The sequence below is a fragment of the Cotesia typhae genome, unplaced genomic scaffold (assembly GCF_013202065.1).
Source record: "Cotesia typhae breed Kobodo isofemale line unplaced genomic scaffold, CoteBio_Ctyphae contig_26, whole genome shotgun sequence".
Lineage (NCBI taxonomy): Eukaryota > Metazoa > Arthropoda > Insecta > Hymenoptera > Braconidae > Cotesia > Cotesia typhae.
The window spans coordinates 4,051,491-4,075,452 of record NW_027423732.1 but is presented as its reverse complement, the minus strand read 5'-3'; the positions used below and the strand labels follow the sequence as shown (position 1 = coordinate 4,075,452).

The 23,962-nt window shown below is 30.7% G+C and overlaps 2 protein-coding genes across 2 annotated transcripts in view; one reads left to right on the top strand and one right to left on the bottom strand.

The window, feature by feature from the left end:
* LOC141525298 (protein trachealess-like) overlaps window positions 1-23,962 on the bottom strand; it is a 379,682-nt gene that overhangs the window by 22,092 nt on the left and 333,628 nt on the right. The window lies entirely within an intron of this gene.
* LOC141525460 (uncharacterized) lies at window positions 15,925-22,008 on the top strand. Its single transcript, XM_074239975.1, has 3 exons — window positions 15,925-16,381; window positions 16,451-17,370; window positions 21,622-22,008. The coding sequence occupies exons 1-3, from the start codon at window positions 16,132-16,134 to the stop codon at window positions 22,006-22,008; spliced, it is 1,557 nt and encodes a 518-aa protein (XP_074096076.1). The 5' UTR covers window positions 15,925-16,131.

Genomic DNA, 23,962 nt, shown 5'->3' with positions numbered 1-23,962 from the left:
TATGTAATTCAACATCTTTAAGTTGGTAGAAAAACACACGCATAACCTCTTTCACTTTTGGTAACTTACGTTCCGAAATTCTTTGTAGAGGTATTCCGATAAAACGTATTTCTTTATTCATTGTAGGTTAATTGATGATAAATAAATTTATGTGATGATTATAAGACTTATTTAAAATGAATTATTTTATTACGTATTCAAGATGATCAGTTTTAGGAACACTGAAAATACGGTATTAAATGGGTAGATACTGAAGATAGTTGAGAGTAAAAACATAGATGGCGTTAGTTTCAGAAGACAAACAGAAGAAGAAATGGAATTCAAAACAAAAATCCCCTCGAACGAAAATTTTATGTATATTTTGTGAAAAACAATTTAAAAATACGCACTGAACAAATTTCATAATAATAAATGACAACGCGATTAAGATTTTAAATTATTAAAGATAAAATTTAAAAAAATATTATTAGAATAAAAACTTTCAAATGAATTTTTGAACAGAAAACATCTATAGGAGTTGCTTTTATAATAAAAACTCAAATTTGTCTAAATTTCCTTGAAACTCACAGAATAAATTGAAATTTTTCGAATTATTGATCAAAAACTAGAAAAATTGATATGCATTGATGTTTGACGATGAATATCTCGTAAACGCTCAACTTGATCGAAAAATCATAAGAGACCATTTTTATAGAGCAGTAAATTTCCTACAAAACTATAAGTTTCATCATTCATAATGATTTTTTTCATTGAGTTATAAAATTCATAAGAAATAAAAAAATTTTCCCAAAAATAATCAAACTTTAACCGTTAATATCTTTTAAACGGTTGGGTTTACGAAAAAATGGTAAGAGACCTTTTTTGTAGAGCATTCAATTTCCTACAAAATCTAAGGAACAAGATATTTTTTCAAGTAGTTGGAAGCGAGATATAAATTTTTCTATCTGATAATAAGAAAAAATAGAAAACTGTAAGAAGGAGGACCTTCCCGTTACAATTAAGAACTCATGCTTGGAGAGGCTTTCTTAGAGCTATCTAGGAACCTATTTTTCAGAGTACCAAACGAAAAAAAAAATATTCTTTTTTTTTTAATCACCCTAGTATTTAGGTTATTCCATACATCTGCATTATTCACTGTTTAAATAATTGTATCGTCATTTTTGTCGATAATATACGTTAGTTTTAAATGAATTTATTTCAGGGAAATTACCGGATTTGTTGATTCTATTGAGGGGACAAAAATGGTAACGCCGTTAACAGGACTTTCATCGAAACAGGTGGTTTTATTCAAAATTATTGTCAATAATGGATCAACTATGAGTGTACGTGTTCTTTTTTGGGGAACTTTGGCTGCAGAATACTCTCCTAAAATTGTTGATCGAACTGTAAGTAAATTATTTTTTTATTCAATTAACTATATATTAATAATTATAAAAAGTGTACATTATAATAATTATTCGAATTTTTTATTACAGGTAATTACAATTGTTCGGGCTAAAACGATCAAGCCTAATCCAAGATACGTAAACCCTCAAGATAATTTATTTTCTTTAGAATTAACTATTTTACCGTCATCTGTAATAACGATTTCTGAAAATAAATACAAAGATCCCACTGTCTCACGTGAAGTTCGCACCGTCGCTTTGAAAAATTTAGAAGAACTAGAGGAAATCGTCTGTAAGTTTTTTCATTGAGGTTTGGAATTGAGTTTATTAATTTATAAAAATATTAATGTTAATTTTTATTTTCAAGATGTTTACGGCTATTTAAAACCAGAGTTCGGATCTGTAACTACGTTTGGTTCAACTTATGGTCGTGGAGTTGTGGTTGACGAAGATATTAGATTGCCTGTTAAGATCGCTAACTATGCCAAACCTGCAAACTTCCCTAAAGGTTCACATTTGAAGATGTTGGGGAAAGCTAACACACCGCTTAGTAAGTACTTAATACAATATTTAATCATTTAAGGACGTTCACCATGAGAGTTAATAGTAGATACAAATTTATATATTTTTCAGTTTTGATAAGTTTACATATAAAATAGTTTTTTTTTAAGAATTTGAAAAGTCGGTATCGATCATTTCGAAAAGTTATTAACGATTAAAAATTAATATTTTAGTGATATTATTTGTAAGTTACTTGACATCTAAAATACGAAAATATTTAATTGATATGTTGTGATTTGCAGATGGTCCTACTCAATTTTTGGTAGCATCCGTTGACGACATCACAATTAACACGGCTTTAACAACTTTGACTCCTGATAAATTACGTAAATTAGGAGTTCGTCCACCAAAACGTAAGTCCTAGGAATTAATGGACACTCAAAATTTGAAAAAATAAGATTAAATTGAAAGTATCAGTTAAAACCTAAATGCATCTCATTAAAAGGTATTATTAATTATAAATAACTTGTGATACTTATGCATTGTAGGTTCTGTGATGTATAGAAATTTCTAAAATTTCTATACACAGATAATTAATCATAAGATTTTTATTTTTTAGTATTCACGGAAGATCAGTTTTTCAATTCGTAAATGGAATTGATCAATAACAATACATATCTATAATTTTATCTTCAAAGATAAGTTATTAATTTATAGATATGTTATTGTATGTCAATTAAAATCTCCAATTGAAAAACTGCTTCTACATGTTTAATTATTTGGAAAATTATTCTTTTTGGTTTTTTTTTTGTTTGATTACGTCTCAAAGACGTCAAAGCTTTTTTTATTTTTCTTTTTTAAATATATAAAAAATAATTTTACTTGACGAAATCCTCACGAAAACGTATTAAACGTCCATTTAAATTTCTAATTGAACAACTACTTCTGCGTGTTTAATTAGATTACAAAAATTATTTTTTTTTTTTTTTTTATTATAATTTATATTTTTTTTCATTAAATTCGGAGGACTTTTTTTTTTCGACGTGTGTTTTGTAGCGATTACTGGTCTAACGTTTTTGATTGTGTCTTAAAAACTTCAGTTTTTTTTTTTTTTTTTAAATAATTTATATAAGGTAATAAAACTTGATAAGTTCAGCATTCCAAAGTATACAGGTAAGATTTGTTTATTTAAAAAAAAATGTTTTAAATAAGTGTTATTTTTTTATTTTAAAAATAAGATTTTTGTTTAAGTTTATTTTTATTGCTTAACTTCATGTGCTATATTATTATGATTGTGATTCTTTGTAGTTGAAAGAGCTTTTTTTGTGTACGCTGGTACGTAGATCAGTGTGGTCTCTGAATGCTCTATGTTTGACATGATTATTTTATATTTATTAAAACATTGTTAAGATACTGATAAGAATATGATAATAATGTAAGTGACCTGATTGCTTAATTTTTAATTACTTATAATTTGATGATGTTAACCATATACATAAGATATGTTATCAGAAAAATAATTCGATATTTGAAATGTTTAAATTTAATATTTATAATAATGTTTGAATAAATAATTCGTTTTATAATCTGGATGTTTTAATTTTATCAAAATAAATTACAAAGTAAATAACTCTGGTTGATATTAAGTATTCTATCGAATAGAATTTAATTTGATATGAAGTTCATTTGAATTTTTCGCTCATTACGTCATTTTTTTAAGATATTACTTATATTACAGTAAGCTCTCTGAAAAGTTGTCTAATTTTGGTTGAACTTTTACATAAGGTATTTGCAAGAGTAAAAGAGACATTCTTGGTAACTTTTTAGAAAGCTTACTGTAGTTTCGGAAATAGTATTTTTCGCAGCAGCTCTGCGCGCTTACTTATTGGTGTGAAAATTTGATAGGATGATCAATTAAATAATTAAGTTTCAATTTCGTTTCTTTCCACTTATGTAATTATATACTTATTTAGTTCGGTAAAGATTTTTTAATTGCGATTATTTTCGAAAATATAAATAAACTCAACTTTCCATGGATTTTGATAATATATCTGTTGCAAAATTTGCTCTAAACCTTCATAACAAGACTAATAATAAGGTAATTCAACGATAACATCAGTAATTAAGACCAAATTTTTATTGTTATGTCTAACTTATGGTCATCTAAATTTTTCTGCCAAAATACACATGCACAAAATTTCGCGCAAGTAAAAGAAAAATATTTCTTCTTAAATTTATTTATTTGGCCTTTCATAACGATATTATTATTATTAATTTATTTACTAGCGATATTTCAAAAAGTAATGTTATTGAAAACAAACATGAAAGTAGATAGATATTATAAAATTAATAAACACGTTCAGAGTAATTGACGGATACAAATGTCACTTCATACATATTTTTACTGTTGGTACAACTCCACACTCTGGTTAAATTAAAACTCCTGCAAGTTAAATTAAAACTCCTGTAAAATTAAATGTCCTGCAAGGTTACTAGATTTGCTGATGATGACACCTCGTGGACAAGTGGGTTGTTTATTGTCACGCGGGATTTTATTTTATAATTTAATTTGAAATACACTTAAAATTGACTGATTGAGATTGAGTGGCAAGGTATGAGTTTAAATGATAAGAGTTCAATTGAACTTAATGTTGATATTTATTTAGAAATTGGAGAGATGGAGTGAATAGTTACAGCTCTCGGGGAGAAGTGAAGTCACAAAGTCTCAACTCTGACTGCTCAGCTTCACGTTCTCCCACTATGGTTACACGTATACACTTATACTATTGCTAAAACTACCCTTATACATAGTGCATAATATACTATCTTACATGTATTTATATACTTATTTCTATATAACATTTATTATTTGCGGCTGCGGCCGGCTTACATATTCATGGCTTTTAATTCAGCACAACGACCTAGGGAAACCGCAGAAAACCTGGTCGAGGTACAGACAGTAATAATAACATAATATCAGATCGTTGTTAACAATGATTATCCTCATCTATTATTTATTATTTAATTAACATATATTCATTAGAATCAATTAACGTGTTATAGTTTTAAAAGGCGTTTAAAGCATTATCTGCTCAATAAATTATATCAGATGCGGAATTTGCTTTAATATTTGCTAATCATTCCTAAATTCAATTTAATACCATTTAATATTCAATTATTCCAATATGTAATTAAATTTTGTCTAAAACCATTGTGACATTAAATCCATACATATGTACATATATACACATGTTGTAGCATCTAAATACTCATTTATCTATGTAATTTAGTTACTAAAATAAAGTGGATAAATAAATTATTACTTTATTATTTGTTGTTAAATTTGGTTGTAGTACCTTGTTTTTTAGAGAACAACAGACCGTTGAGTTTCCACACGTGTCTTTTATGGCTTTTCTTTTAAGGACTTGAAATTGTCGTGTGGCAAGGACATGTTCTGTGTTTACTCAAAGATTTTATGATTTTTCAGAACCTCATACAATATTCCTTTGTACTATTTTCTTGACATTAAAGTTTCTCTTCCGAAGACACGTGTGCACCCAACGACCAAACTCAACAATTAAATCAAATATTAAATCCACTAGAAATTCTAAATCTATTTAAAATATAAATATAAATTTAAATTATAAATGCAACTAATTAACATATTCAAATTCTGGTTCATCTGACAGATAATGTCACCTGCCAGATGCAACCCAAAGCATTATAGTTATTGCGACATAACAGCACATTATTTTATTTTCGGTTTCGAGTTACTGAACACTTTCCTGTCTCTTTGTACTTTTATTCAGCTGATTATAGGTTAGAGCTTATTGTAGAAGACTTACCAGTTTATTAATTTTATTTGTCAAATGTTGGATTACTGATAAATAATAACTACCATATTATCCTGATCAACATTCTTTTTGATTAGGATTTAGAATACGACTATTTTTTGACATTGTTGACAGCTACGTTACAATGTCTTGAATACATGTGATTTTTTTGTTTAATTCAGATTATTTATGTGCATGTAAGTATTTCCTTTTATTTAACAGTTATAATTAACTTTGTTTTGATGAATTATAAATTTAACATGCGTAAGATCTGTTTAAGACATTTTTACGGTTTTATACTGCCTTAGCATTATTTTTATGTATTTACTTATTTATTCATTTTATACTCTAAGGCATAGAGCTATATGATAAAGGGTAGATTCATAAAGATGTATTTCACATAAGTACCATGCATAAAAATATAGCTAAAGTATACCCGTCTTATAATATACATAATTATATTTCAATTACATTTCAAGAAATTTATTTAATAACGTTTTTTTACTTTACAGAGAATTAGATCTATAATTTTAGATCAAAATAACGATCAGTTCCGGCAGTATATTCTAATTAATCATTAAAGAAAATACCCACATACGATATTTGTGAGATTTAAGAGAAAATTTATGGATCTAAATGGTAATGATTAGTAATAATTTGTTCAATTTTTCTAAACATAATTTTCCTTTAATATTATTTCTATGACATCGATTTTGTTTATTTTTTATTAAGTAAAAAAATCAGTATACTATTCAAAGACGTTTCTTATGTCTAAATTATGAATCTCAGAGTCATTACTGAATGAACTGATTTATTAATATAATAATTTTTTTTTTCAAGTGGATTTATCATTTTCATTGAAGCGAAGACTTTGAACTATTAAAAAATTGGTTCAATAACCGAAATTATTGTTTCAACTAGAGAATTTAACAACCTACTGGACAAGAATCTTTACAAAATAATTATCAAAAAATTAATAACGTCTGATATCACGTCATTCTTACAATTAGAAAATTTTATTCCAATTAAATCTAAAATTTTATTAATATAATCAATAACATATTGCAAAAACTAAGCTATTACTACATCTATATATATAATTAATACTATAACAATAACTATAACCATAACTGTAACTATAATTATTATAACTTTCGAATACAGTATTCAAAGATTAAGGAACAAAACATACGCAAACATACTAAATAAATTAATCACAGTGAATATAAAGAAATCCGACTAACTATTCGAACAATTATGAATTAATCACTGAATAAAAGAATAACATAACCACTATAACAGAAAAATTGATATACAGTAACTAAGAATAAACATTCCGAAAGAAAAACAAATAATTGAACTTAAATATATCTTATATATTGTATACTATCATAATTAAATAAAAAAATAATCGTTAGATAGACATACAAGTGTTTTTATGTTGTTATCTTCATTGTACATATATATATTATCCTTGTACAAGTTTCTGTTATTTTCATAAATTATAAATATACTGAAATTTGAGCAATTCTGACTTGTAAATAATAATTTAAATTTATTTTATCAACGTTTGATTTATGAACGCATATGATTCATTCTTATTTCAAAATTTTGATTGTACGACCATTTTTCATTTGATTTATTTCATAATAGATAATTAAGTCATTGCTATTCATAACGGTAATAATTTCTGTTATTATTAATTTTTTAATTTATATAATCATGGGTCGCAGAAAAATTGTACGTACACCTGCCGAAGAAGAAGAAATCAAACGGGTACGACGTGAAAAAGACAAAGAACGTCAACGTAATAAACGAAAAACAAAAAGTAATAAATTATCTAATCATTATGAAGCGTCCCATTTTGATAAGTCCAATTCTCGAAATATTAATAACACTGAGCAAAACAATACAATTAAAACACCTAATAATATTAATCACCCTTTAAATCCAACATCATATGATATCTTGAATAACCTTATAAGCGTCCCTTCTACGTCTGCAGCTATTACATCCTGGCAATCAATCGCTGGGAATGGGATTTCTACTAGCATAAATGCTTCTGCTAACTTTTCGAATTCTATTCCTTTCAATCAAGTCTCTGATATTAGAATTTCGTCTCGGTCAGCTAATACTTTATATACTTATGATTCTAAGTCTGCACATAAATCCGGTGATCACGATTATTATCGTCCATTATATCTTGAATCTGCGTCATTACAACATCATTTTGATCATAATTACAGTAAAACAAATAATAAACATAGATCCGGAGCATCTTCAGTTAATCAAAATGTATCTACAAATTGAATAAATTTGAATAACATTAATGATGTAAGTATGATCTCTGAACATTACATTGGTACAATGAATGTGAAATGTCAGCATTGCAACGCACAACATTTTGCTGCTGAAAAAGTTGCTAATAAATACAATTCTTTTAATGACTGTTGTCGTCACGGTGAAGTAAACTTAAAACCTCAGCCAGATCCTGCACAATTATTATAGTCTTTATTTTTAGGAACGCATGTCAAATCTAAAAATTTTTTTGACTGTATTCGAAATTTTAATAGTTCGTTCTCATTTGCTTCTTTTAATGCTAATTTAGTTAACCTGTCCTCTCAGAGATATAGCCCATATTGCTTTAAAATATAAGGACAAATCTATTACAAAATAAATACATCATTATATCCATCGTTAAATGAGTCTCCCAGTTACGGACAATTATTTATTGTAGATTCTAATGAAGCTGCTGAATGTCGTTCTGCCAGAAATGTTAATTGTGATATTGATCTTTTGAAAGACATCGATACTACATTACGACAATACAACATTTTTGCGCGATCGTATCAGATGATGAAAGATGTTTTGAAAGAAAATTCTACACTTAATTCAGATGGTAATGTTATTGAACCTGAATTACAATTAATGTTTACTTTAAAACCTGGCATGGATGCGAGGCGTTATAATTTTCAAAGGATTAATGAAGTTGCTGCAGTTTTTTCAACTACAGCAGATGGTGAGATTCCCGAAGCATATGTAACCGTTCAAAATAAGACAGATAAATCATTTCAAACTTTAAGTAGTCTTGATCTTAATTCTGAACCTTGGGTTTATCCTCATGGAAATTAGGGATGGCATATGTCGATACGTTATAGATATAAAACTGAAAGATGTGTAACATGTGCGGATTATTATAAATATTAATTAGCAATTAGAGACTATTTCAATATCTTTCATATGGGACGCCGCTTGACACAGCAGTGGATAGTAGATGCATACGTTAAAATTGAGACAGACAAATTACAATATATCAGAAGACAACAGTCGAAACTACGAGCTGATTCTTATCAAGGCTTAATAGATCATTTACAATCACAAAATTCCGGTAATAATTCAAATATCGGGAAAATTGTTATCTTACCATCAAGTTTTCATGGTTCACCAAGAAATATGATGCAACACTACCAAGATGCAATGTCTATTGTGCGTAAATTTGGAAAGCCTGATTTATTTATTACTATGACATGCAACCCAAAGTGGCGTGAAATTTCAGAAAACTTATTACCAGGACAAACTGCGTCTGATCGACCAGATTTAGTTGCCCGTGTCTTTAATATTAAGAAAAATGTTTTAATTAATACAATTGTGAAAAATCATCTATTTGGTCAAGTCACTGCTTACAATTGGGTCATCGAATTTCAAAAACGTGGCTTACCACATTTAGATATATTAGTTACATTAAAAAGTGGTTCTAAGATAACTACTCCTGAACATGTTGATAAATTAATATCTGCAGAAATTCCAGATCCTATGAGTGATCCAACTTTATTTGATATTTGTTACAAAAAATATGTTGCATGGTCCTTGTGGAGATTGGTGTTTAGTCAAGAATATTTGTTCAAAGAAATTTCCCAAGTCTTTTCGAAATGAAACAACAATGGATGCAGATGGATATCCATATTATCGTCGTCGCGATGAAAGTGTTACATTTTCACGAAATAATTGCGTATTTGATAATCGTCATGTTGTACCATACAATCCTGTATTATTAAAAACTTTTAATTGTCATATTGACGTGGAAGTTGTATCCTCAATTAAAGCTGTAAAATATTTATATAAATATATTTATAAAGGCCATGACAGTGCAGCAATCACAATCAACGGAAGTATACTGAATACAAGCGAAGAAGCTCATATCTCTCATGATTCAAATGATAAGTCTGCTAATTCAAATAACGTTCAGAATCATGATGAAGTACGTGATTTCGTTGATGCTCGCTACGTTGGGCCTACAGAAGCTGTTTGGCGTATTTTATCGAAAGATCTTCAGGACAAAAGTCATGCGATTATACGACTACCAGTACACTAACCAAATGAACAAAATATTACTATTAATGATACTTGTACTAAGGAAGAACTTTAAGAAGCCTTAGTGAAAACATCTATGGTAATTGATTTCGTTAAGTTAAATAAACGTTATCCAAATGCTCGTCAATTTGTTTATAGTGATATCCCTTATCATTACGTTTTTAAAAAAGATGATGTAACTAAAATTTCAAGTTGGCGACCACGAAGAAAACATCAGAACGTTATTGGACGAATGTATTCAATTAGTCCTGCTCAAGTTGAATTATTTCATCTGAGATTATTATTACTTTATATCAAAGGGGCAAGAAGTTTTGAAGAACTCAGAACAGTAAATGGGACTCTTTATGATACCTTTACATCTGCATGCTTAGCACCTGGACTTATAGAAGATCATCAGGAGTGGAGAAGAACTCTAAATGAAGCAATAATATGGATGATGCCTCGGCAATTACGTTGTTTATTTGTTCGTATGTTAATTCATGGTCATCCACTTCGACCAGAAGAGTTATGGAATGAATTTAAAGGATATATGTCTGAGGATTATAATAGGCGTTTCGGAGAGGAAGAAGGAGAGAAAAAAGCATACATTTTTATCAATTCTATGCTTAATCGTGAGGGATACAGCTTCTCATCCTTTCCTAGCATGATCCAAATCAATGAAATTGATGAAAATTTACTACATGGTGAAACATTATTAACTAGAAACGAAGACGATCCACAGACATATTACAATAAACTTAATAGCCGTCAAAAAGAGGTTGTCGATTTTATTATAAACTCATTGAACAGTGAAAGAATTACTGCCTCTAATTGTATTTATAGACGGACCAGGGGGGTCAGGAAAAACATTCATTTATACAACACTTTGTCAAGTTTTGAAAAATACAAACAAAAACGTCTGTACAATGGCTTACACGAGTATCGCAGTTACTTAATGGAAAGACTGTTCATAAGACCTTTGGATTACCTGTGCCAATGTTCTCGAATTCTTCTTCAAGTATTAAACCTAATTCTAAGCAGGGAAAATATTTAAAAAATATTGATGTTTTTATTTGGGATGAAGCTCCAATGTCACCTAGATACGCGTTAGAAATTATAGATCATACATTACGTCATATTATGAATAATGATTTACCTTTTGGGGGAAAATTGATGGTATTAGGTGGTGATTTCCGTCAATTACTTCCTGTACAACCTCACCCAACTCGAAGTGAAACTGTAAATCTTTCCATTAAATTTAGTGTATTATGGAAAAATTTTTATCAATTTCCATTGACCCAAAATATGAGAGCATTACCGGAAGAAAAAGAATTTGTAAATTTTTTGTTAGATTGGTGATGGTGTAAACAATAATTTAAATGATGAAATTACTCTGCCGGACTCATGTACCACTTCAAATAGTAATGACATTGTAGAAAATGTATATGGCATGATTATCAGAAATAAACGTTATGGTCAGCTTACTTCAGCTGTTATACTATCAGCAAGAAATGTAGGTGTAGACGAAATAAATAAACAAGTAATAGAACTTTTGGATTTTTCTACTGAAAAAATGTTCACCGCTGTTAACAGTACTGAAAACTGTAATAATGGAAACATAGATGATATAGTTTTACCTGAATATTTAAATACTTTAAACCCACCTAATTTTCTACCTTATGAACTTAGGTTACGACAACATTCTATTGTAATTTTAATTAGAAATTTAAATCTAAGTGAAGGGCTCTGTAATGGTACAAGACTGATGATAATGGAGTTAGGAGTAAATGTTTTAAGATGTAAAATCTTATCAGGTGACAGGGCTGGAGAGATTGTTTTTATAAATTGATTAACATTATATTGCGAAAATACATATCCCTTCACTTTCAAAAGACGACAGTTTCCAATTAAAATAGCTTTTTGCATGATTATTAATAAAGCCCAAGGCCAAACTTTTGAAAAAATTGGAGTAGATCTTGTGAAAGATGTTTTTGCCCACGGTCAACTTTATGTTGCGTTTTCAAGAGTACGATCTTGGTCAGGGTTACAAGTTTATTTAGCAAATGATAATCATGATAAAGTCATCAAAAACATAGTATATAAAGAAATTTTGTAACCAGGGGGTTTTGCCCAGGTTCAGTTAGCTACCCCTTTCCTCTTTAGAAAGGGCGCCACTGGGATTTTAGACACGGTGTCCCAGAAACCGGGGAAGCATGAGAGGGAAAAGACAGGGTCGTGAGAAGTCCGAGAAAGGCTGTAAATAAAACTGAGAAAAATTATTTATAACAATTTAAAATAATTTATTCAATCAATCTACAAACTTAACAATTTCCTTATAACTAACTTAATTGTGAGAACCTCTCGCCTACGTTGGCCCTTGCCAATTTATTCAAACCTCGTCACTCCGACAGAATACCTTAAAATCTAAATTTTCCCTCGTCAACCTGACGGAATACCATAAAATACCAATTAATTACCTCGTCAACCTGACGGAATACCGATTAAAACCTATTCCCGACTGCGCCCCCGACTCGGGTGTCTACGCAGCGGTTTCCTAACTTAATCCGTTGTACCCCCGACTCGGGCGTCTATACAACGTTTCTAAATAACTCACTAATTCCATACAAAATCGTCCACCGGACGCTAACTCAATACACACTTTATCCGAATTACTAATTTTCTAAATTCCTGAAATTTTACGATTACCATTTCTTTAATACAAAATACCGAATTCATTAATTTAATTCATTACCAAAATTTCTCAACTAAATTCATTAACAGTTTCTCAATAAATTAATTCACTAAATTAATTGAATTTAGCCCAACGGCCTAGAATTAATTTTACAAAATTACAAATTTCAAATTCTACAAATTTAACAGGCCTCATTAAATATTTAACTTACATATATTCCAAAGTGACCTTGACTATCTAAATTACACAAATGCTTCTACTATTTCAATTTAATCAAATAATTTTAACTAAATAATTTCCCATAACTAAAAGGCTTGTAACAAACTAATTAATTGACAATTATGAATAATTTACTTATAAAAGAATCTACTAAATTAAAAGTGACATCTGAGACAACAGCGATCATTAATTGACAAATTTTATTACAGTTAATTCGGCCTCTCAATTTTCAAATTCAAGCTTGGCCTGAAATAATTGTAATAATAATACCTGACTTAACTTTTATAACTCTCCAAACGTTGAGTGAAGTCCTGGTGGAAACGGGCGAAATCAGCGGCTGGTTGGTCTCTCTCTCTCGTCTCGAATGAACTTTCCGGCTCCAAGTAATGGGTTCCCAATTCCGGATCGTAGATTGACTTCCTTCTTGATGGTCCTGAATCTCGATGACAGAATTTATTACACAGCACTACACTGACTCACTGTTTTGCCAAAAGCCTCACTGGCTCAAAAGCCTGGCTCAAAAGGTGTTACTTGTTCCAAGGGCTGGCTCAAAAGGTGTTACTTGTTCCAAGGCCTGGCTCAAAAAGCCTCGATGTTTCTTTTGTCGGCTCTTTTATAACCCTTGACTCCGAGTTCTCGAACTTTCCTATTGTCAACCCCGCTTCGTTTTTGGGGACAGCAGTGGGGACTTTCGATTTGCACGCCCGGTGAGAAGTCTGAACTACTTGTCAAAAATCGAACGGTAAGGGAAAACCCTCATTTATCGTGGCGTCAATAAAGTGGTCGATAACGACCATGGGAAGTTCAGTTTTCCCTGTCATAATTTTATCATGAATTGCAAGACCGTTGTATGCTATAATAAAACCATACGATTATTTTATAAATTATAAACTGGGCCATCGATGACATGAACGTGATGAACATGATGAACATGAACGTGATGAACGTGATGAAACAGTTCTGCTTCAAATTTTTTATTGTACGGCAAACATGGGACATTTATCGGTTTTCAAAGTATCTTTACAGAACTGTTAGTAAATAATAATATTTCAAATTTTACTGACAAATTTGACATAACATAAGATTAAGGAAACCGAAATTTTGATAAAAATATGCACACACACACACACACACACACACACACACACGCGCGCGCCTGTTGATCCGCACCCACCCTGTTCTTTGGCGTTATACTGTTTTTGATTCGTCGAATACATGTCTAAAATTTATTTTTTTCTCATCTTTGTAAAAGTTTGAGTAAGAAATAATAAAGAAATTAAACTTAAACATTGGGCATAACGATTGATGAAATCAAAAAATTTATAAAAATGTGTATGGGGTATTCCATGCCAAATCGACCACTTTTGACCCCGACCCTTTTCAATTTGGCCGAAAGTTTTCCATCCTTTTCTACCCTATAAAAAACGATTCTCAGAATTTTTTTGAATTTTTTTACTTAACTCCAAAAAAGTTATGAATTTTTCAAAAAAATGGCTTTTTTATTTTCAAATAGCCATAACTTTTTCAAAACTAAACATTTAGGTACCTTTTTTTTTTTTTAATTTTTGTTTTTAGATGTACTTTCCGATAAAAAATATTAAAAAATTTTTGTAAGTCAATACATATGGAATTTTTCAGTTTTTTGACAAAAATCAATGATTTTTCGAAGTTCGACATTTTTTTTTTTTTTTTTTTTTCTAAAATAAACTTTAATCAATTCCACAGTTATCCCTGTAGAACCCAGATTGGGCCGATTTCTCTTTCTATTTTTTTTATTCAATTGAAAAAATATTGTTAAATTTTCAAAAATGGAAAAAAAATTTTTTTTCATAAATTTTATTTATATAATGAGATAAATACAATTCAACGATTTCACGGCATTGTATTCACAATTTAGAGGCTTCATCGATGACTGTATTTAGTAAGATTCAAATTTTAATATATCAATTAGATCGATAAACTAGGGATAACAATTATCGACTTACCTATAGCCAGTAAACTAGATGCTATAAGCTAGTATGTTTTGATTAAAAGTGCGGCTTTTTCATTTTGAGATCTAAAACATAACCTATAAATCTTTTGTGCAATCTAGTGTTTTATAAAAGATTGTCATTACATTTGTTGTATAAATAAATAATTTCTCTAGTTTATAAGCGCTTTTTTAATTTGTCTTTATGGCGTCAAAAAAGGTATTTGATCGGTGTTGTAATCCTTTTGAGTTGGAATCACATTTAAAAAAAATTGGTTTACGTCCGGCGACTGATATTATGAAAGTAATTAGGATTAGATGATAATTATTTATTATGCAGTTCATGTCGAAAAAAAGCTTCAGAGTTAGTGAAGCAACAAACAAATGCTCGTAATGATCCTAGTGCTGATGTAAGTGACCGTGAAGACAACTATAGTGACAATAATGACAACAATGATCAGGCTGATAATGATAGTAATACAACTGCCATGAATCTCCCATTATCCTTATCATTCCGTAAGTTTTTTTAATTATTTATACGTTACTTGAATACATTTCTAGTAGCTATATGTTTCACTATTATTTTTAAGGTTCCATGTCATTTGATAGCGAACCCAAAGCATCACAATCAAGCTCAGGATCCCAAGTTAGCGCTGCAACTCAATTACCCGTAATAAACCATGCATTAGACTTGTTAAATCAATCACCGATTCCATCGAAGAAATTGAATGATAATCAATTTTTGAACAATAAAATAAATCGGGTATCCGACAGCTTGAAAAAAGTTTTGCTTTCTTCTTCAGATGAAGAATCGATTGATGACGATGGTGAAAATTTTCGCTCTCTAATTAAAATGTTGTATGATAAATTTAACGATAAAGAAACTGATAAGTCTTTGAAAATACAAATTTTAACATTATTACCTGTAAAATGGAGTGAGAGACGTATTTGTGAAACTATGAGTACATCAAGACATTTGTCAAGAGTAGCAAAAAATTTGGTTGAAGAAACGGGTTTACTTTCTACACCTGAATCGAAATTAGGTATGGGTAGCGTAAAATCGATGTTTTAAATACACTTGAAAACTAAATTACTCAACATTTTTGTATAGGGAGGACAATTACTGATCAGGTAAAATTAAAAGTTGAAAATTTTTACAACGATGATGAGTATAGTGCTCAAATGCCCGGTATGAAAGACTTTGTATCAATTCGAAGTGATGATGGTAATCGGATACACGTCCAAAAAAGACTTATCCTGTCTAACTTAAAAGAATTATACCAATGCTTCTGTGAAATAAATCCTACTGGGAGAATTGGATTTTCAAAATTCGCTTCTTTGCGACCAAAACATTGTGTGTTAGCAGGGGCAAGTGGAACACACACCATCTGCGTGTGTACGATTCATCAAAACGTGAAGTTAATGATGCTTGGTAATTATCAAATTAATTAATAATTATAAATGCGTGAATTTTAAGTTTACTAAATTACTGTTATTTTAGGTGCAAATATTTATTCTTTGACAAGGAACACAGAAAAGCCCATTAAACACTACAGCGATTACTTGAGCATGATTATATGTGAAAATCCATCTTTTCAGTGTTATTTAGGTGGATGTAAAAACTGTCCTGGGGTCGATGAGTTGAGTGAAATTTTACTAAAATGTTTTGAGGACCGGGAAATCGAGAATATTACATATAAATATTGGATATCAAAACCGAGAAGTAGTTTAGAAACTATTATTAAGCCTACAGAAGAATTTGTGGAAAAATTTTGTAGTGAGTTAGAAATTCTTCTACCTCATTCGTTCATTGCTAAGGAGCAAGCCCAATTCTTGAAGACATTGAAAGAAACATTGAAACCAAACGAATACGTTATTATTTGTGATTTTGCAGAAAATTATGCCTTCGTAGTACAAAATGCGGCAGCTGGTTTTCACTGGAATAATCAGGCAACAGTTTTTCCAGTCGTTATTTATTATACAGTAAATAACAAACTTGAACACAAAAGTTTAGTAATTATCTCAGATTCTAACAAACATGATGCCGTTGCTGTTCATGTTTTCATCGAAATAATAACTGATTACGTGAAAAGTCTTCCTGAACGTTGTAACAAGATTTATTATTTTTCTGATGGAGCTCCTCAACAATTTAAAAACTTTAAAAACTTTGTAAATTTATATTACCACGAAGATGATTTTGATATTCCTGCTGAATGGCATTTTTTTGCGACTGCCCATGGGAAAGGTCCGTGTGGTGGAATCGGTGGTATTCTCAAACGACTTGCAGCGAGAGCAAGTCTTCAACTCGCGGTAGACAAACATATAACGACACCAGAAGAACTTTTTGAATGGGCTTCTGCACCGGATAACTTGCCGAATATTATAGTGAAGTTTTCCCCAGAAGAAGATTATGACACAGCAGTAAATGATTTAAATGATCGATTTTTGAAAACGAAACCGATTACAGGAACTCAACAACTATATTGTATAATTCCGGACAAAAATGGTTGTTTACTAGTTAAAAACTTTTCGAATTCGAATGAACACAGAATTTGTAAAATATTTAAACGACAGAGAGAAAAGTAATTAATTTTAGCTGCATCAATTATTGATCTTACAAATTACAGTCATCGATGAAGCCTCTAAATTGTGAATGTAATGCCGTAAAATCGTTGAATTGTATTTATCTCATTATATAAATAAAATTTATGAAAAAAAATTTTTTTTCCATTTTTGAAAATTTAACAATATTTTTTCAATTGAATAAAAAAAATAGAAAGAGAAATCGGCCCAATCTGGGTTCTACAGGGATAACTGTGGAATTGATTAAAGTTTATTTTAGAAAAAAAAATAAAAAAAAATGTCGAACTTCGAAAAATCATTGATTTTTGTCAAAAAACTGAAAAATTCCATATGTATTGACTTACAAAAATTTTTTAATATTTTTTATCGGAAAGTACATCTAAAAACAAAAATTTAAAAAAAAAAAAGGTACCTAAATGTTTAGTTTTGAAAAAGTTATGGCTATTTGAAAATAAAAAAGCCATTTTTTTTAAAAATTCATAACTTTTTTGGAGTTAGGTAAAAAAATTCTGAGAATCGTTTTTTATAGGGTAGAAAAGGATGGAAAACTTTCGGCCAAACCGAAAAGGGTCGGAGTTAAAAGTGGTCGATTTGGCATGGAATATCCCGTATACATACACACGTACATATAGACTGATTGATTCTCGCCCACCCTGTTCTTCTGTGTTAAATGTTTTTTATCCATTAAGTATTTATTCATTATCTGTTTTTTTATTATTATTACGAAACTGTAGGTAAACGATTACGAGACGAAGTTTACCTTACGGTTTGGCATAAAGATTGAAGAAAACAGATCTTCGATATACATATGCACACATACACACACACACACGCGCGCGCGCGCGTGCGTGCGCAAATACAGTAACATATTTGTAATTAAAACTATGTTATTGGTTATAAATCAAAATAAATTTTACATTAGAAGAAGAGATCGATCAACCAATAATAAAAATGTGTAAGTAATTGCTTTTTACAGCGTTTAGCTTATATCAAGAGAATGCTTATATTAATTGTTAAGAGGGTTATTAATTTCTTCGTCGTTTACTATGCAGTTTCTCACATCACCATGTTGAACGTATTGAAGGTGTCCAATAAAAATTCACTATCTTCACCATAGATACTTTTCGCTATTACATCAATGTCAACAACATCAGCAACAAGACAATTACCGTCCTTTTTCGGAACAATTAAGTATTTTATTGCGAATCTGTCTGTCATTCATACAAGTATAATAAATATAATTTAAATTCACTTACGAATTTAATTGTCCATAAATTTGTATAATAACCATTTTGTATATATTTACTTTCTGTAAATCTATATTATTCACATTCAGGTTATTGATATTATGAATGAAATCTTTGTTTCATTTCTTTCAGATTTTACTCGAAATTCAAATTACGCGCTAGGCGCACGCCTTAATTTGATCCAATAAGAAATCAGGGTCTATGTTTTCGTGTTATTTCGATACTGCGCTAACTTCAATTTATTATTAATTTTAATTTATAAAATCTACCAAATATTAATCTCATTGGTCTCATCAATACAAATAATACAACGGTATTATATTATACAACGATGCTGAACAACAAAAGAATAGGTTGTTTCGAGGTTTAATTTATCTTTTGGCTATCAGATAACACCATTCTTCATATTCTTTATTGCCAATTATTAAAAACACCAAAATAGTAATTTTAATACGTGCTAATAAACAATTAAAAATATAAAAATAAAACTGCTTTGCCTTTATTTTTTGGAAAGCCTTAATATAATTTTAGTTGATCACTTATCAACTAAACACAATAGTCATAAAAGTAACGTAGATTGACCGAACTGTTAAAAATAACTTTTCAGAAGTGTACAAAATGTTAATCTCACGCGCGCGCTTGCGCGCGCAGTAAACTCTAGTCAAAGTTATAATATCTGTTTGTATTTCTAAAAAATTTGAATTTTTAATTTCGGTTCAAATTTTTGAGGTACCAAAAAAATTACTAATAAGTCTTTTTTTGAAAATTTTATTCTCTACGAAAAACTTGTATTGTTTCTTCGAGCTCATAAGTCTGATAGAAGTTTCACGGAGAACGATTTTTTGAATTTTCAAGCCATAACGATAAGTTTTGGATGACGTTTGGTAAAACGAGTGCAACAGTAAATTTCATATATAGCATAGCGGAATAGACCATGATTTTAGACTATACATACAATATGATACTCAAATTGAAGCTTATTTGAAGAGCTTTCAGATAAAATTTACAGAAATTCGATAAGTTATCTTATATCATACACTTCGATCTATCCCTCGGTGCGAACCACCACGCTAGATTTACGAGTCAAGAATTATATATACTACTATTACTACTATCAGGTGACTACTCACCAAAATTACTAAAGTCTATAAAATTCTATTATTTAAATAATAAGTTCATATTATTACTATTACTATTATTTTGCGTTAAATAAATATTACTACGTTTACTACTAATAATTAATCATCTATAATTTTAAGTATAAATAATTTATTCATACAACGAAATTTATTGTACTACGTTACCGAGTAGTATAAATTTATCCAAAGTGTTGGTTTAGTGAAATAAAGTTAACTTTTGTTACAATTTCGCCACCAATCAACATTGATTTAGAAAACCACCAACGTCTATCTCATATAATTATCTCAGACCAACTACAAAGTCAATCAAGGACGAAGGACCATCTTTGCAGCTAAATTTTTAAGTAATTAAATTAAGTTTGCTGGCACACGTGGGAACTTCTGTCCGTAAAATAATTAATCTACAAAGAACAAAGTCAATCATTAATACGCGGGAGCGGAATATCCCAGGGCAGCGGATCCCAAATTTCACGAAATCTAGGCGATCATTCCTTATCCGCAAGTTTTAATGGCCTGGATAATTAAATTTTTCAAACAAATAAAAATTTAGTGTTTCAATGGCGCTCGAACAGGGACGCTGCCCTCATAAATGTATGTCTTTGTTCTAGAAAATTCCAAAGGAATCATAAATTCATTTTTTCGGGCAAAAATCATTAAAATAATTCGATACTTCATATATGAAATTTAATAAATTTAATTAATTGACAAAATTCTTGTCATAAATAATTATGCAAATTTATTAAACTAGTGAAATTTTTGTTGAAAATTTAGTAAAAATCCTAAATTCATAAAATTAATTTCTAATTTGACAAAAATTGCCACGTTTTCATATCATCTCATCTAATTTTAACTATAATAAATTGAAAATAATTCTATTGTGTGCATAAATTGTAATATTGTAAAACTGTCACCCGATTACCGTAAAGATTAATGCTGATGTCATTTATTTTGTGATAACTGAGAAGTACTATCAGTGAAAATTATATAAAAATAATTTCGACAGTAATTTTATCAGTGTATAAATCTTACAAATCCATTGTATATTATATTTTATGTGCCGGGTCGTAAGCCATAAACACGGTGTACGCTCGGGCTAACGTAAACACAATACAAGGTCGCTTCACCCGACCGTCCTTCGAGGAATCGGTCACCATATACCACGTATTGCAACGTTCGGAAATAAAAATAAAATCTTTAAGATTTATTTCTCTACAAAATTTCTTTTGTCTAGCTAAGTCGAAACAAAATTTCTTATTTAATTTTATTACTCAAAATAAACTCGTGCTAGAAAATAGTTTAATACTGAAATTAAACATTGCCGTTAAAATAAATTATTTGATTCAATTTTACAGCTTGAATTTCAGAAAATAACGTTAAAATTAAATATCATCAATTATCAAGCTCATTGTCGAAGTTAAATTTAGTGACTAAATTAATAACATCGAGTATCGGATAATTATTAAATAAATCCGGGATTGTAGAACTTATCTTGAGTACGTCACCGAGAAAAATAATTATTGAAAAAATTTAAGATTAAACTCTCCCATCAGGTGTCACTATAAAATAAAATTCCGAAGTTAATCTAATTGAAAATTAACTAAGTAAAATAATTAGATGAAATCTAATATCAGAATTATTCAAAAATGTTTCCCCGTACGCCAGTAAATCGATTTTCGCTACCTGTAACCAATAATGCGAATCAGACCTCACAAGATACTCATTCAGTAGCATCAAGCCAGAATTTACTAAATTTTAACCCGACTCAAGCCTCTAGTTCAAGTCTCTATCCACAACTATCAGACGACTTACTTAGACTAGACAATTCACAAAACGACTTGCATAATAGTACATGCTACAAAAACAATATTGACTCCGCTCAGACAATTCATAATAACATGAACGGAGTACAAGACTTACCAAACCTCACAAATATAAGCGGTAACGAGATAAATAGCGTACAAGACCCACTAGACCCAACGAACGCAAATAATAACTATGTAAACATAATACAAAATCCTGGGAATACAAACATTGCGACACATACTGTTGAGGAAGTAGTTAGACAGCTCAGATCGGAAACAGAAGCCTGAAAAGCCGCGCATTATCAATTAATGCCACCCATTGCCAGTACCCTAATCCGAGCGACGTCCGACACTGAAAATAATAATAATAATCATGCCAATAACACATATGCATTTCAGCCGCGGGAATTATTCCCAAATTCAAAGTTCTTGGCGGGAAATCATTTCGTATCGCCCGCATCTCGCTTACCTTCCGCTACCACAGTACAAAATTCAACGTTCAGTGGGGCTGCGCGTTTACCGTACATCCCATTCACCCGTATATCCACCACTCGTACCGCCAGTGTCCCAGCACTTACCAGCTACACACATACAAACATACCCTACTGTACTACATGTAACTCAAACTCACACAGCACCACCGATACCATACTATATACCAGCCACATACATACAACCCCACACTACTGTACCTCACGTGACGCATACTTCCACAGCACCGATCGTTCCTTTCCATGTGCCTGCGTCACAGACACAGCAATACACTTACACTATCCCAGGCATGGTCCCAAGCGCTGCTCACTCTTACACGTACCTGAGTACAGTTGTACCCTTACGGACTAATGATATTTTCCGAACTGCAAAATCATGGAACATAATTTTTCCTTCACGCGATTTGTCTGTAAAACTAGATGCTAAAAAATTTATTAAAACTTTAGAACAGCGAATGATCAGTAATGATATACCGTTAGATAATTTTAGGCCAGTAGTTGCTTCAACTTTAACTGGCAATATTCTAGACTGGTATTATCAAAACGAACATTTATTTACTGACTGGTTGGTCTTTAAGACACACTTCAAAGTATGGCGAACCCACCAAACAGACGAAACTCTCTGACAAGAAATTTATTCATATCGACAAGCCGACGACGAACTCGGAGCGGTATTTATTAATCAAATGCAAAGTGCATTTGCCCAATTAGAAGAGCCGTAACGTGAAAATCGACAAATTTAAAATATTATCCAAAAATTTAATTCCAAATTTTTATTTAAATTTGCCGAAAAACATATCAGTACCTATTCAATGTTGTATCAACGCGTTGGCGCATGGCAATCGATTATGGATACTTGTAATCCACCTAAGCAGGAACAATCGAATAAACCAAAAGTACAGTATCAGGGATATGCTAAATCAAGAACGCGAATGAACGCCGTTACCGATACAGACCCCGATCAAGACGCGTCAAATATGGAAAACAACGAACAAACTAACCTAGACGCAATATTAACCAACAAACAACCTAACTTTCGTAAAGAAAAGCCAAAAGATGAAACTACAGACACACTAGTATCGTCAATAAACAATCTTCAAGTAGTAATACAGGGCATGTTTGAAAATTTACAAAAGACTCTCTCTCCACCACCATCTTCCGCGCCCTGTGCACGCTGTGGACGTTATGGACATACAGCTGACAAATGTTACGCGAAAACCACAGATGAGATTCAGGCCAGAGCTGGCTTACCACCGTTGCCGAGAAACCCGGATCCAAAAAACGAGTAGGTGCCCTGGTGTATCCCTCTACAGCAGCCAGGGCCAAAACCGTTGCAGTAGAGACAACTAGTACTACTGAACCAGCTAGTCAAACTCACGTGTAAAGCTAGTACCTCCCAAATATCGGATTTTCTATTTAATCCCCCGCAATTAAATATCTCAGATTCGGAATACGAGGATTACGACGATTGTGACTATAAATCAGATTCAGAATCGGAATTTCCCATTAATTTACCGAAATTATAAATCAAATCAGACCATGACGAAACCTGACTGTCTTATGTAAATATACGGTCCCGATCATCAAAATCGGACATATTTATCACATACGCAGGCACCAACGCTCGTAAGTCGCATGATTACAGATATTACAATAGGACCTTTTAATATTGAAGCCATGTTAGACAGCGGAAGTGAACGAAATTACATCTCTGAGACCGCATACAATCGAATCCAAGGCAATGAACTTCA